The sequence below is a fragment of the Bos indicus genome, chromosome 7, assembly GCF_029378745.1.
Source record: "Bos indicus isolate NIAB-ARS_2022 breed Sahiwal x Tharparkar chromosome 7, NIAB-ARS_B.indTharparkar_mat_pri_1.0, whole genome shotgun sequence".
Classification (NCBI taxonomy): domain Eukaryota; kingdom Metazoa; phylum Chordata; class Mammalia; order Artiodactyla; family Bovidae; genus Bos; species Bos indicus.
The window spans coordinates 3198474-3215146 of NC_091766.1; the positions used below are offsets into that span (position 1 = coordinate 3198474).

The 16673-nt window shown below is 42.8% G+C and overlaps 1 protein-coding gene and 1 long non-coding RNA gene across 4 annotated transcripts in view; one reads left to right on the top strand and one right to left on the bottom strand.

Moving 5' to 3' along the window:
* LOC139184022 (uncharacterized) overlaps positions 1-16673 on the top strand; it is an 82581-nt gene that overhangs the window by 40733 nt on the left and 25175 nt on the right. The window contains exons 3-4 of one of the 3 annotated variants that reach the window (XR_011567438.1): positions 14778-14929; positions 15930-16545. This is a non-coding gene — a long non-coding RNA (uncharacterized lncRNA). Of the gene's footprint in view, positions 1-14777; positions 14930-15929; positions 16546-16673 lie in introns of those variants that run through there. The other 2 variants (XR_011567437.1, XR_011567439.1) reach the window with 2 other exon arrangements.
* Positions 15011-16673, bottom strand: part of PRSS38 (serine protease 38) — a 32030-nt gene continuing 30367 nt past the window's right edge. The window contains exons 4-5 of the mRNA XM_070792420.1: positions 15737-15876; positions 15011-15265 (exon numbers count right to left, since the gene is read on the bottom strand). Coding sequence (XP_070648521.1) covers positions 15011-15265; positions 15737-15876 — 395 coding nt within the window. The remainder of the gene's footprint in view (positions 15266-15736; positions 15877-16673) is intronic.

Genomic DNA, 16673 nt, shown 5'->3' on the forward strand with positions numbered 1-16673 from the left:
GAATGCATTTGAATCAGAATGCACCTCATCAGTTCTAATGAGGTGGATGAAACTGGAGCCTATTATACAGAGTGAAGGAAGCCAGAAAGAAAAACACCAGTACAGTATACTAATGCATATATGTGGAATTTAGAAAGATGGTGATGATAACCCTATATGCAAGACAGCAAAAGAGACACAGATGTATAGAACAGTCTTTTGGACTCTGTGAGAGACGGTGAGGGTGGGACGATTTGGGAGAATGGCATTGAAACATGTATATTATCATATGTGAGATGAATCACTAGTCCAGGTTTGATACATGAGACAGGGTGCTCGGAGCTGGTGCACTGGGATGACCCAGAGGGATGGGATGGGGAGGAAGGTGGGAGGGGGGTTCAGGATGGGGAACACATGTACACCCGTGGCAGATTCATGTCAATGTTTGGCAAAACCAATACAATATTCTAAAGTAATTAGCCTCCAATTAAAAGAAATAAATTTATATATATATATATATTTAAAAAAAACAGCTGCCTTATGGACAAAGGTTTTCCCACATTCATATCATTCATAAGGTCTCTCCCCTGTATGAATTCTCAGGTATACTCCAAGAGTTGAATTTTGGGCAAAAGCTTTCCCACATTCATTACACTCATAGGGTTTCTCTTCTGTGTGAATTCTCTGGTGTGCACTAAAGTGTGACTTCTTGGAAAAAGTCTTCCCACACTCACTACATTTGTAGGATTTTACACCTGTGTGAATTCTCTGATGTAATCTGAGGGTTGAATTATGTGCAAAAGTTTTCCTCCATATATTACATTAATAAGATTTCTCCCCATGTGACTTCTCTGATGTGCACTAACATATGACTTTTGAGAAAAAGATTTGCCACATTCATTACATTCGTAAGATTTCTCCTCTGTATGAGTCCTCAGATGTACTCTGAGGTGGATGTCTTGGAGAAAGTTTTTCCAAATATATTACATTCATACAATTACTCCATTTTGTGAATTCTCTGATGTGCCCTGAGGGCTTAATTATCTGCAAAGTTTTCCCACATTCCTCACATTTATAAAGTTTCTTTCCTGTGTGAGTTTTCTGATGTGCACAGAGGAATGCTTTCTCCTCTGGGAGAAAGTTTTCCCACATTTATGACATTCATAAGGTTTTTGCCCTTGTAAATTCTCTCATGTCCACTGAGGTATGATTTCTGAGAGAAGGTTTCCCACATTCACAACATTCATAGGGCTTCTCACCTGTGTTAATCCTCTGATGCGTACTGAGGTGTGTCTTCTGGGCAAAAGTTTTCTGAAATTCATTACATTTGTAGAGTTTCACCTCAGTGTGAATTTTCTGAAGTGCTCTTATTAGGGGAAGCACACTGACGGAAGGGCTTCCATGGTGGCTCAGATGGTAAAGAATCTGCCTGCAATGCAGGAGACCCAGGTTTGATCCCTGGGTTAGGAAGATCCTCTGGAGGAGGGTATGGCTACCCACTCCAATATTCTTGAATGGAGAATTCCATGGACAGAGTACCCTGATGGGCTACAATCCATAGGGTTGTATAGAGTTGGACACGACTGAAGTGCCTTAGCACAGCACAGCACAGCACTGACTGAAACCATCCACCCTGGCCAGACACCATAGTAACCATTTGTGTGAGTTATTTTATGACAGGAGGTCCTAGTAAGGAACATGGAACTAACAAGCCACCACCAACCAGAAAAATTTGGGAAAGATCAAAAGGAGATGCCACGTGTCCTACCACCTCCCAGAATCCTTCTCATTGGCATCCATCTTGGCTGCACAATGCATGCGCCACCAGGAAGGACTCTGAGTCAGAGTGATTGGCCAAAGAAAGCCCAGAAACTAATCCCGTCACCATAAAACCTGAAACTGTGAGCCACGTGCAAAGCAGTTCTCCTGAGTTCCTTACCCTCCTGCTCTCTGCCTGGCCGCCCCTTTCTAATAAAGTCTCTTGCTTTGTCAGCACGTGTGTCTCCTTGGACCATTCATTTCTGAGTGTTAGAAAAGAGCCCATCCTTGGCCCCTGGAAGGGGGTCTCCCCTCCTGCAACACTCTGAAGTTTGAATTATGGGCAAAAGTTTTCTTATATTCACTACATTCATATGGTTTCTCACCTGTGTGAATTCTCTGATGTGCTTTGAGGACTGAGTTATCAGCAAAAGTTTTACCACCTTCATTACATTTATAGAGATTGACCCCCATATGGGTTCTGGAATAATGAATAGGATATGAATTTGAACAAAAGGATTTCCCATATTTCTCACATTCAGAAGGTTTTACACCTGAGTGGGTCCTCTGATGTTGAATGAGGTGTTCTTTCTGATAAATGAATTTCCCACATTCGATAAGTTCAAATGACTTCTCTCCTATGGCAAATTGCTGATGTACATTGAGGGATGAGTTTTGATGGGAGGATTTCTCATATTTATCACTTTGGTAGAATTTCTCTTCTTTGTGAGTTCTCTGATGTATTGTAGGGTCTAATTTCTGGTAGAAGGCATTTGTAAATCTATTATAAACACAGAATTTATCTTCAGTTTGTGTCTTCTGGTGTACTGTATGGGCTGAACTCTGGCTCAAGTTCTTCACACTTAGTGCTTTCAAAAGCACTTTGTTCTATAACAGTTCTCTGAGGGTGAGTGAGGGGTAAATTCCTACTGAAGTTATTCCCATTTTCATTACATTAATAGTGTGTCATAGCCATGTGATCTTCATTGTATTCCACAATGGAGGTTTTGTCATAGGATTTACCACATTCGTTAAGATCAAAACATTTCTCCTTTGTGCCAGTTCTCATGCAGTTAAAAAGAGTTGCTGTACCAGTCCTCTGTGACAACCTAGAGGGGTGGGATGGGAAGATATGTGGGAGGGGGATTCAAGAGGGATGTGACATACATATATACCTAATGCTAATTCATGTTGATGTATGGTAAAAACCATCACAATATTGTAAAGTAATTATCCTCTAATTTTTAAAACAGTTGCTTTATCACAGTTTTCCCTAAATTCATTATCCTTACAGGATTCCTCTCCTGTTAGCAACCTCTTAGCTGTAACACAGACAATCTTATTATGTAAAACTTTTCCATATTCATTACATTCAAAAGATTGCTTCAGGGTTTGAAATTTATGATCATCTTTCACATATCTGAGAGCTTTCACATTTTTATCGTATCTGTAAGAGCTCTCCCATATGAGTTTTCTCATGCTGAATATCCAGCTGCAAATTTTCACATACATTTATGTTGTCAGTCTTCTGTCATGAATAGTTCCTATTACCAATAATTCAGAAACAACTGGAAAGTTCGTATTACATGTGCCACTTTTTGTTGTTGTTGTTCAGTTGCTTAGCCATGTCCAGCTCTTTGCGACCCCATGGACTGCAGCACACCAGACTTCCCTGTCCTTCACTATCCCACGGAGTTTGCTCAAACTCAAGTCCTTTGAGTCGATGATGCCATCCAACCATCTCATCCTCTGTTATCCCCTTCTCCTGCCCTCAACCTTCACCAGCATCAGGGTTTTCTAAAGAGTCGGCTCTTCACATCAGGTGGCCAAAGTATTGAAGCTTGTTTTGGCATCAGTCCTTCCAATGAATGTTCAGGGTTGATTTCCTTTAGGACTGACTGCTTTGATCTCTTTGCAGTCCAAGGGACTCGCAAGAGTCTTCTCCAGCACCACAATTCAAAGGCATTCATTCTTCAGCATTCAGCCTTCTTAATTGCCCAACTCTCACGTCCATACATGACTACTGGAAAAACCATAGCTTGGACTATACAGACCTTTGTCAGCAAAATGATGTCTCTGATTCTTAATACACTGTCGAGGTTTGTCATAGCTTTTCTTCCATGGAGCAAGCATATTTTAATTTCATGGCTGTGGTCACTGTCTGTAGTGATTTTGGAGCCCAAGAAAATAAAATCTATCACTGTTTCCATCTTTTCCCATCTATTTGCCATAAAGTGATGAAACTGGATGCCATGATCTTAGTTTTTTGAATGTTGAGTTTTAAGCCAGCTTTTCCACTCTCCTCTTTCATCTTCATCAAGAGGGTCTTTAGTTACTCTTGGATTTCTGCCATTAGGGTGGTATTATCTACCAACCTAGATAGTATTTTGAAAAGCAGAGATATTACTTTGCAAACAAAGGTCCATCTAGTCAAGGCTATGGTTTTTCCAGTGGTCATGTATGGATGTGAGAGTTGGACTGTGAAGAAAGCTGAGTGCCGAAGAATTGATGCTTTTGAACTGTGGTGTTGGAGAAGACTCTTGAGAGTCCCTTGGACTGCAAGGAGATCCAACCAATCCATACTAAAGGAGATCAGTCCTCGGTGTTCATTGGAAGGACTGATGCTGAAGCTGAAACTCCAATACTTTGGCCATCTCATGCGAAGAGTTGACTCATTGGAAAAGACCCTGATGCTGGGAGGGATTCGGGGGCAGGAGGGGAAGGGGATGACAGAGGATGAGATGGCTGGCTGGCATCACCGACTCAATGGACATGAGTTTGAGTGAACTGCAGGAGTTGGTGATGGACAGGGAGGCCTGACATGCTGTGATTCATGGGGTCGCAAGGAGTTGGAGACAACTGAGCAACTGAACTGAACTGAACTGATTTGCTTATTTACATACTTTGGCCACCTGAAGCAAAGAGCTGACTCATTAGAAAATACCCTGATGCTGGCAAAGATTGAAGGCAGGAGGAGAAAGAGATGACAGGGGATGAGATGATTGGATGGCATCACTGACTCAATGGATGTGAATTTGAGCAAGCTCTGGGAGATGGTGGAGGACAGGGAAGCCTGATGTGCTGCCATCCATGAGGTTGCAAAGAGTTGGACATGACTGAGCGACTGAACAATAAAACCTTAATACCTGAGGTTACTGATATTTCTCCTGGCAATCTTGATTCCAGCTTGTGTTTCACCCAGCCTGACGTTTCACATGATATATATTGCATATAGTTAAATAAGCAGCGTGATAATTATATAGCCTTGATGTACTCCTTTCCAAATTTTGAAGTAGTCCATTGTTCCATGTATGGTTTTGACTATTGCTTTTTTGACCTGAATGCAGGTTTCTCAGGGGGCAGGCAAGGTGGTCTGGTATTCTCATCTCTTTAAAAATTTTCCGACCCAGAGGGATGGTACGGGGAGGGAGGAGGGAGGGCGGTTAGGGATGGGGAACACGTGTATACCTGTGGCAGATTCATGTTGATGTATGGCAAAACCAATACAATATTGTAAAGTAATTAACCTCCAATTAAAATAAATAAATTTATTTAAAAAATTTTTTCCACAGTTTGTTTTGATCCACACAGTCAAAGGCTTCAGTGTAGTCAATGAAGCAGAAATATATATATTTTTGGAATTCCTTTGATTTTTTTATGATCCAGTGGATGTTAGTAATTTGATCTTTGGTTCCTCTGACTTTTCTAAACCCAGCTGTACATCTGGAAGTTCTTGGTTTACATACTGTTGAAGCCTAGCTTGAAGGATTTTGAGCATTACCTTGCTAGTATGGAAATGAGCACAATTGTACGGTAGTTTCAACATTATTTGCCATTGCCCTTCTTTGGACTTGGAATGAAACTGACCTTTCCCAGTCCTCTGGCCACTGCTGAGTTTTCCAAATTTGCTGGCATGTTGAGTGCAGCACTTTCATAGCATCATCTTTTAGGGTTTGAAATAGCTCAGCTGAAATTCCATCACCTTCAAGAATTGTTGGTTGTAATGCTTCCTAAGGCCCACCTGACTTCACACTCCAGGATGTCTGGCTGTAAGTGAGTGATCACATCATTGTGATTATCTGGGTCATTAAGATCTTTTTTGTATAGTTTTTCTGTGTATTCTTGATATCTATTTTTAATATCTGCTTCTGTTAGATACTGCTTCTTTAATACTGTTTCTGTCCTTTATTGTGCCCACCTTTGCATGAAATGTTCCCTTGGTATCTCTAATTTTCTTGAAGAGATTTCTAGTCTTTCCTGTTCTATTGTTTCCCTCTGTTTCTTTCCATTGTACACTTAAGAAGGCATTCTTATCTCTCCTTGCTATTCTTTGGAACTCTGCATTCAAATGGGTATATCTTTTCTTTTCTCCTTCGCCTTTAGCTTCTCTTCTTTTCTCAGCTATTTGTAAGGCTTCATCAGACAACCATTTTGCCTTTTTGCAGTTTTTTTCCATTGGGGATGGTCTTGATCCCTGCCTCCTGTACAATGTCACAAACCTCTGTCCATAGTTCTTCAGGCATTCTGTCTATCAGGTCTAATACCTTGAATCTATTTGTCATTTCCACTGTATAATCGTAAGGGATTTTATTTACGTCATACCTGAATGGTCTAGTGGTTTTCCGTACTTTCTTCAATTTAAGTCTGAGTTTGGCAATAAGGAGCCTATGGTCTGAGCCACAGTCAGCGCCAGGTCTTGTTTTTGCTGACTGTATAGAGCTTCTCCATCTTTGGCTGCAACAAATATAATCAGTCTGATTTTGGTGTTGACCATCTGGTGATGTCTGTGTGTAGAGTCATCGCCTGTGTTGTTGGAAGAGGGTATTTGATATGATCAGCACGTTCATTGGCAAAACTCTGTTAGCCTTTGCTCTGCTTAAGTTTGTAATCCAAGGTCAGACTTGCCTGTTACTCCAAGTATATCTTGACTTTCTACTTTTGCCTTCCAGTCCCCTATGATGAAAAGGACATCTTTTCTTTCTTTCTTTCTTTCTTTTGGTGTTATTTCTAGAAGGTCTTGTAGGTCTTCATAGAACCATTCAACTTCATCTTCTTCAGCATTAGTGGTTGGGGCATAGACTTGGATTACTGTGATATTGAATGGTTTGCCTTGGAAACAAACCGAGATCATTCTGTTGTTTTTGAGATTGCACCCAAGTACTACATTTTGGACTCTTGTTGACTATGAGGGCTATTCCATTTAAGGGATTCTTGCCCACAGTAATAGATACAGTTATCTACTAATATCTATATAATTATCTACTACTGTGGGCAAGAATCCCTTAAAGAAATGGTCATCTTAATTAAATTCACCCATTCCTGTCTTATTTTAGTTCACTGATTCCTAAAATGTCGATGTTCACTCTTACCATCCCCTGTTTGACGACTTTCAATTTACCTTGATTCATGGACATACCATTTCAGGTTCCTATGCAATATTCTTCTTTACAGCATTGGACTTTACTTTCACCACTAGACACATCTGGGCATCATTTCTGCTTTGGCTCAGCCTCTTCATTCCTTCTGGAGCTATTTCTCTGCTCTTCTCTAGTAGCATAACCTACTGACCTTGGGAGGTTCATATTTCAGTGTCATATCTTTTTGCCTTTTCATACAGTTCATGGCATTCTCAAGGCAAGAATACTAAAGTGGTTTTCCATTCCCTTCTCCAATGAACCACATTTTGTTAGAACTCTTCGCCATGACCCATCTGTCTTGGGTGGCCCTACACGGCATGGCTCATAGCCTTACACAAGGCTGTGATCCATGTGATCATTTGGGTTAGTTTTCTGTAAATGTGGTTTTCATTCTGTCTTCCCTCTGATTGATGAGGATAAGAGGCTTGTGCAAGCTTCCAGATGGGAGGGACTGGCTGTGGGGAAAACTGGGTCTTACTCTGGAGGGCAGAACTATGCTCAGTAAATCTTTAATCCAATTAAAGCTTTTAGCAGCTAGTTGCAATTTTAGTGTTCTTGCAGGAGAAGATGAGCGCACATCCTTCTACTCCACCATCTTGCTGGTAGTATGGAGCTCCCTAAAGCCATTTTTAAACACTGGTTGAAACTTCTAGATGTATGTTCTGTTTGATTCTCTGTAAATATTATTGAGATCATGCCTGAAAAACAAATTCTCTCACATTAACTGTGTTGATGAACTTGTACTCACAGCATAAGAACGTGGGACTTACCCAAGGTCAACAAATTCATCAAAACAGCCCGCTGTGCCCACCCTGCTGGCCCTTTCCCTACGCATTGTCACCTTCACTTCTGCTTCTTCAGTTGGTTATTAGAGTGTCCTGGTTCTCATAAACTGCTTCATCTTTTCTGTTGCTATTTTCATTCTTTGTCAATTGGTTCTCATAACTGTTACCCTTATTTCCTTCATGATTTTGACATGAGTTTTGTTTTCATTTGGATATAGTAAGACAAGTTTTGTCTCTAAGAACTTTTGTGTGTGTGTGATTTGCAGTTTTGGCTTCTTTTTTTTTTCTTGGTTATTGTTTGACTGGGTTACTCCCTGCTGTCATTATTTGAATTTTAGTTCAATCAATAATACTGAGAAATGTACAAATTAATCTGCTATTAAGGCCTCCATAAGAGCAATTCAAAATGCAGTTTAAGTTGCCACTTTGTTCTCCTGAGTGGTGGTCTCTGATGCAGATATATGTGTGCGGGAGTTGTGTCATTGGAGCACTTACTTTTCCAGGCAGTTTGGTTGCATCTGCAGCCATCATGTGTGCTGTTTCACCAGGAACCAGAAAACTTTGCTAAGGCAGATTAGGAAGAGGAACTGAGGCATGAAGATCAGCTTGGATGCATGAAGCACTCAGCTTCCATTGGCCACTTTACCATGTAAGCTTTCTGCCTGATTGACACAGAGACTTGAGTAAGTTGTATTTCATCAATTTCCATTCCAACAGAAGATGTTTGGTATGTTTACTACTGCACATGCTGTGTTATTAACTCTATTCCTGACAGGGTAGAGCTTCCATCTTGACCTGTGTAGTGAAAACTTAACTCTCACTTGCAGACTAGCTTGTGTCCTACATACAGGGCCTGAGTATTCCTGGCAGCATTGCTGTACCCAGATGGCTAGCAATTACTTACCTCTTTACAGAAGGATGTATACAATGTAAATAAGAATACATCCTTAGCTGAATCCCCAGTGGCCCCGGATGAGAATGAAGGAGACACAGGGAAAGATATCAAATGAAGTTAAGAGTTTATCTTAACCTATTGCTGTTAAAATACTCGTGTTACAGATCGTAATGATGGGAATGCATCACTCTGGCCCTGAGTGCAGCTTTGTCTCAGCTTTATGCCAAAACACAAGGCCAATGACAGCAGAGACTAATTGCTTTGGTGCCTCTTGTCACTCCAAGGCCCTGACAGTGCTTGGTTCACAGCAGTGCCCAACAAATACTTTGTGACTGGTACCTGGAATGAATACGGGTATGTTTTGTACTAAAGAATTCTGGTGTTCAGCTGTGTGAAGACAGCAAACTGGTCAAGATGGAGTGTTCAGGCTCTCTTGCCCCACGTTTTGTAAATAATGACTATGTAACAGCTGAGATCATTTGTAGCACTGCACATGCCCATCAGGAGGTGCTCACTAGATCACGAGCTACTTTGTGTTGTAGGGATATATGAACTTCACTTAGAAAGTGGCGGCACTTTATTGCTGCCTCACGGCTGTGTCTGCTGGATCAGCCACAAGAGGAGAGAATATAGCACATATACTGCGATGGCTGCTGCGTCAGCCAAGAGAGAATAAACATGTCTGCAGTTCCTATGGTTCCTCGACTCTTCTTCCTGCCTCTTAGCTAGCGCCTTGCCTACCCTAGGGTTCACTGAACCCTAGGTTCAGTGAACAGTGCAAACTGGATGATCAGCAATATAATTGGTGTAGTGGGCAGGATACCCAGCAGGTAGGGGAGCCTGAGGCTCCACTCGATGGAGGAAGCCAGTGGCCACCATATAGCGTGTGGTACCATGTGGCTGCGATTCTCTCAGCCTGGGATCTGGTGGAAGACTGAGAGGTGGTGGACGGTTCACTGGACAGCATTGAAAAGGTGTTACAGGCGGTGAGTTCCCATTTGCCAAACAAGGCTGCACAGACTGCCTGGCACTGTGGGGTGGATTTTCCTGACCGCCCTGAAGGCGAATATGGACAGTGCTCTCAGTGATGCTGTGCTGGTGCGCGATGTGTGGAGATGCTCGGCAGGACTAGAGCAATGTATATTGGCGTTAGAGCAAGAACACCGTGGCTCTGATGAATCCAGCATCTCTGACAGGGAGGCGGTAAGTGACACTGATGATGAAAGTTAATGAGACTGTGGGTTCCCACTTGGCAGTGAGGCCCATTCATGTACAGCAGAAAGTGAAGCATGAGCACCTCATGTGGCCTGGGGGAGGCATCCTCAAGGGGCCCCCAGGGTGACTGAGTTCACGACAGTTAAACCATATACTCAGGCAGAGTTGGTCCACTTGGGTAAGCAGTTTTGACAAGAGCCAGGGGAACCTTGGCAGCTTGGCTTTTGTGACTCTGGGACACAGGGGTGGGCCCGGCACCTGTCGGGGGTTTTGTGGGTCCTTACTGAGAGAAGTAGAGGGATGGCTTGCAAGATGCCATTTTGAAAATGTAAAGACCCTGAAGGGGGCCTGAGCTGGCAGGGGTCCCAAATGGGTTATGCGGATGCAAATATGGGCTGATTTGTGTGAAGGCATAGTGTAAAGGCTGTGTCCTGGGATGTAGGTTTAGAGTACTGTAACGGCTGTGTCCTGTGATGTAGGTTTAGTAGAACAGTACACTGTAAAGGCTGTGTTCTAAGATGCGGTACTAATTCTGATTCTCTTGCAGATTTAGAACAGTGTGAAAGCATTTGGAATCATGTGGGTGGGCTGTGATTGCCACAAAGATCCCCTCCTTGAAGGGGTGGGCCCAGTGCCTGTGGGCGATTTTGCGGGTCCTTAATATAAAAGCCCCACAGAGGCAGAGTTGTCCCTGTGGAGGCGTTCCTGAAGTCTCACATAGACAGATAGTGGACTGGGCTTGGCCGTGGAAGATAAAGGCACTGCACATGTGGTGGGTGGCTCTTCTAGCCCCGTGAGGGCAAGAGCTGCAACACGAGTTCCAGGTGATACCTGGCGTTGGGTTTTGCTATGTCTTGGGGATGCAACTGTTTGTTGTTGTAGCTACTGCTGTTGCAAGATATAAATCCAAGGGTCAGTGTTACTCTGCAAGGGAGTATCACAGAAGATGGACTGGGCACTGAATGTGAAGCAAGAGACCCTGAGGGGGAGACAGCAAATTGGTATGTTCAGGCTCTCTCACCCCATGTTTTGTAAATATTGACTATGTAACAGCTGAGATGATTTTTAGTGCTGCGCATGCGCATAAGGAGGTGCTAACTTGGTCGTGAGCTACTTTGTGTTGTAGGGATATATAAGCTTCACTTAGAAAGTGGCGGCACCTTACTGCTGTCTCACGGCTGGCTGTTGGATCAGCCACAACAGGAGAGAATATAGTGTGTGTACTGTTATGACTGCTACATCAGCCAGGAGAGAATAAATTGTCTACAGTTCTGTGGCTCCTTGAGTCCTCTTCCTTCCTCTTAGCTTGTGCCTTACCTACCCTGGGTTCAATGAACAGTGTGTACAGTGAGATACAGTGAGACAACTGGCATCACCAGCAGAATCAGCAATACATCAGCCCTTCCAAAATTGCTGGGAAAAAAGTCTACTTGGTCAGGGTGTATACTGTTTCTAAGACCAACTTTATATGACCATGTCAAATTGCACTTTTGAAAATTTAAACATCTTCAGTGATTTAAAGTGACACATTTCCCATACACTGATTTTGCAACATGTTATTGTTGTTTAGTCACTAAGTTGTGTCCAGCTCTTTGTGACCCATGGACTGCAGCAGCATATATTTGGGCTCAATTCTGAGTGTTTTATCCACTGTGTGTATGCACAGACACAAATTGTCAAGTGTATGGAATGTTATTATTGTAGCATCTTTTCAGTTCAGTTCAGTCGCTCAGTCGTGTCTGACTCTGCAACCCCATGAATTGCAGCACACCAGGCCTCCCTGTCCATCACCAACTCCTGGAGTTCACTCAAACTCACGTCCATTGAGTCAGTGATGCCATCTAGCCATCTCATCCTCTGTCATCCCCTTCTCCTCCTGCCCCCAATCCCTCCCAGCATCAGGGTTTTTCCAGTGAGTCAACTCTTCACGTGAGGTGGCCAAGGTACTGGAGTTTCAGCTTTAGCATCAGTCCTTCCAAAGAACACCCAGGACTGATCTCCTTTAGAATGGACTGGCTGAATCTCCTTGCAGTCCAAGGGACTCTCAAGAGTCTTCTCCATCACCACAGTTCAAAAGCATCAATTCTTTGGCACTCAACTTTCTTCACAGTCCAACTCTTACATCCATACATGACTACTGGAAAAACCATAGCCTTGACTAGATGGACCTTTGTTGGCAAAGTAATGTCTCTGCTTTTGAATATGCTATCTAGGTTGGTCATAACTTTTCTTCCAAGGAGTAAGCATCTTTTAATTTCATGGCTGCAGTCACCATCTGCAGTGATTTTGGAGCCCCCAAAAATAAAGTCTGACACTGTTTCCACTGTTTCCCCATCTATTTCCCATGAAGTGATGGGACCAGATGCCATGATCTTAGTTTTCTGAATGGTGAGCTTTAAGCCAACTTTTTCACTCTCGTCTTCCACTTTCATCAAGAGGCTCTTTAATTCCTCTTCATTTTCTGCCATAAGGGTGGTGTCATCTGCATATCTGAGCATCTTTGGGGGATAGTTTAATTTCTGCTGGCTTAGTCCCCACCATGACTTGAATTTAGTTTTATTCCTGGGTTTTCTCACCTATCTGTGTTTTGCTATAAACTTTGAAATCAATTTATCTAACTCCAGAAAAGAAAAACACATTTTGAGTTGTCTGTTCAAGAATCTAGGATATCTTATCATTCATCCAAATCTACTTTTTATTTTTGTGTATGATATTTTGGTTTTTATTCCCTCCCCCCATCCCCAGGAATATTTTAAGGATTTCCTCATATGAATTTTCACATTTTTTTGTTAAGGTCATAGTTATCTTATCTCTTTCATTGTTATTATAATTGGTGTTTTGTCTTTCATCATGTATCTTAAAATGGGAATATAGACTGATTTTGTCATGTTTTATCTAATGACCTTACTGAACTTTCTATTTGTGGTAGTTTCATAGTTTTCTCTTGGGTGTTCCAGATATCCTCTAAGTCTTCTTTTTAAAGAAATTCAGTTTTATATCATTTTTAATTTTTATTTATTTTTTTAAAATGTATTTATTTTTGCTGCATGGCATGTGGAATCTTTGTTCCCCACCAGAGACTGAACTCCCGCCCCCTGCATTGAAAGAACAGAGTCTTAACCACTGGACCACCAGGGAAGTCCTTCTAAGTTTTAAAATAGGAGATAGATTAAAAGGCCCTTTTCCATTTCCCTGGATGATTCTCTAGTGTGGCTGTGGTGGCCAATCTTCCAATATGGTATTAAGGAGCAAGGGATAAAGGAACAACCTTTCTGTGACCCTAATTTCAGCATAAAGGCACTCATTCCCTCACTAAGGAAAGTGCTAGCTTTTAGGCTGATGTGTATATATATATATATATATATATATGTATATCTTACTGAACTTCCCTGGTGGCTCAGACACTAAACAATCTGCTTGTAATGCAGGAGACCTGTGTTCAATCCCTGGGTCAGGATGAATCCTTGGAGTAGGAAATGGCGACCTACTCCAGTATTCTTTCCTGGAAAATTCCATGGACATAGAAGCCTGTTGGGCTACAGTCCATGGGGGCACAAAGAGTTTGACATGACTGAGCGACTAATACACTATATATCTTATTATCCATCGGTTCCTTTTTTAAAAGTTGGAAATGGATTTTGAATGTGTTAAACATTTTTTCATTAATTTTATTCTCCTTAGAAAAGCAATAATATTGTGAATTATATCTATGGGTTTTCTAATAATTATCTTTGCATTACTGGAATAATTCCTACATGATTATAATGAATTACTTAAAAAATAATGTTGAATTCTGTTAATATTTCATCAGGATTTTTGTTAATTGATAGGTTGGATTGTCTTAGTTTTTTGTGTGTGATTAGTTTTTGTCTTCACAACACTCTCCTCCTTTGTCTGTATCTAGAACAGAATGGACAGCACTGGGACAATCCTGTGGTTAAAGGCCTGATGTGATTCCCAAGGAAGCCATCTCAGCTAAGGCCTTTCACTAGGATAGAGTTTTTTTTTTTCTTAAATTTCCCCATTTCTTCTTTGGAATTTGATCTCTAGCCTTCTGTCTGTACTGGGATCAGTTTCAGTAAATTAGTTATTTCCTAAAAAGTGATACCTTTCATTTGACTTTATTTACATAGAGTTGTATAATATCTCTTAGGATTTCTTAAATTTTTTATGTTCAGTGGATATATCCCCCTTGTCATTTCTTATTTTGTGTATTTTTAGTTTCACATCATATCTTGATTAAATTCATGATGTCCTTTCCTACTTTTTGATTTTTTGTTAAAATTGGTATTTCTAAAATGTTAATTTTAGTGTTTTCTGTTGTTTGGCTTTTTCTGTTGTTTGGCTTTTGATTTCTGCTTTTACCTTTTTAAGTTTCCTTTGCATGCCTACTCTCAGCTCATGTTTTCCATTTTCCAAATTAGATGTTTAAGTATTTAATACTCTGATATTGATAGGTCTGTTTTTAAGATGATGACTTACCCTCTGCCCCAGCTTTGGTCACACCCTGGATTCTATATCCAGACACCAGTGTTTACATGGTTGTCCTTTCTAGACATGCTGTAGTTTGGTTTATCCTTCTCTCACCCTTCTGCCCATCATTCTGACAGGGCAGGGTGATGAACATACTCTGCATGTGAAAGGGAGGCTGTACTCTGTGTCGAAAGATAAATATAGGATTTCTGGGACACTTGCTTTGTAAACATTTAATATCTTCTCAAATCTTAGGTGCCTGGAGCACTCAACAAATGTACTCTGCCCTCCCGTGAACCGCCACCCTTCTGTGATGAGACCAGCCTCTGCCTTCCTGGGCGTGGCCCTCATCAGTCTCCTCCCGGACCTTGCATGTGAGCTTGGCTGATGGCCCTCAGTTTGCTCAGGTGGGTGAGAGCTTGAGGGGCTGGAGCTGGGCAGGGATGGAGGCATGCAGTCGTGAGGAAGCTGGGTGAGGGTTTTGGTTCTTACAGCATTGACGGGGCAGCCAATGAGGTCATAAGGACACTGATGATGGCCCCCAGAGTAGAGGAGAGGGCAGGGAGTGGCTGAAGAGGTAGGGGTGTGTTTTCTATGTGATGATGAATCCATTTTGAGAAAAAGGAGACTCGGGCAAAAACTGTCGGATACATAGGGTACGTGCAACCCTGCCCCCAGCTCACTACTCCAATTTGCACCCAGGTGCGGTCGAATTCACAGACAAGCGGGCCCCCAGAATCACCCTGGAAAAAAGAGGAGTTTCTTGTGAACTGGGAGTTTGGGGCCTCCTGCATGCGGGCGGCCCAATGCCAACACTGTGGGATAGACCCAGGCTCCCGCCACTCATGCAGCCCCACCTTGTCAATGGGAAGGCCTGCTGCAGGCAAGCAGTGTTCACTACACTGTCCCGCAAGTAGAGGGTAGGTGCTGTGCGATGACAGTCAGCATGGCCCCTGGGAGAACGTGGAGCCCTGGGCTGCTCTGGCCAGCACTGTGGTTCACAGGGCCTGACCGAGGCCTGCGCTGCATTTGCACATAAGCCACCCTGTGGTCTCCCGCTCAACCCATGGCTGGATGGAGATGTACTTCTGAGCCCCATAGGAACAAGGCTGCTGGGGACCATTGACCCACCCAACAGAAGTGCTCCTGGCTTAAAGCATATAGAACATCTGAAATCCCTGGGCTTAGCCTCCCATTCCCACAGTGGGTCGCACCTCACATGCAGTCTTCATGTCCTTGAAGTTTCCGGCACACAGCATGTCCGGCAGAATGTCTGTTTGTCCATAGAGCAGTCGGCACAAGTGGAATGGGACCAGAGGCAGCTGTACCTCCTGCAGCTTGTTTGAAGTGTCGCCTGTCAAAAGCAGTGCAGGCCCAGTGAACGGTCTTCTCACTCCTTTTCCCCAGGGCACACACTGGAGCTCCCCCAAGGCTTAGTGGGCTCACACCAGAACTCCTTCTCTTGCTCCCACCCTCCATGTGGCTCCCTTTTCTGCAGTGGAGACCGAGGCTTTTGTCAGTAGAGTTTAAATATGTGCCACGTGACACTTCCTGAGAGAGATGTAAGAGCCAAGACTTGGTTCATCCCATTACATCCCCATTGTCGCAGCTCAAGTGCAAACAGCTCCATCAGCTGAGAGTGAATGGATGACAGAATGTGAGCAAGAAGTGAAGTGAAGTCTCTCAGTCGTGCCCGACTCTCTGCGACCCCATGGATAGTAGCCTGCCCCAAGCTCCTCCATCCATGGGATTTTCACGGCAAGAGTACTGGAGTGGGTTGCTATTTCCTTCTCCAGGGAATCTTCCCAACCCAGGGATTGAACCCAGGTCTCTCACATTGTAGACAGACGCTTTACCATCTGAGTCACCAGGGAAGTAAGTTTTGTGGATTGTTATTCCATGTGTCCTTGTCTCTGCCAATGGATATGGTAATTGGTCCTAGGAAACCTGTACTTGCCTGACCAATGCATAAGTGATCCTGTTCTGCCCTAGAAAGGGGTCATTCTCACAGGTTAAAGACAGGTCTGAGTGGGTATGGGGTGGGGGGGGGAGGGGCATCTATTTGGGGATAGTGTAGTCTGTGCCAGAGGGGAATTAGTTTTAGAGTAAACAAATGTGTACCTCAAAGGAAGATGATGGGAAGTAGAATGT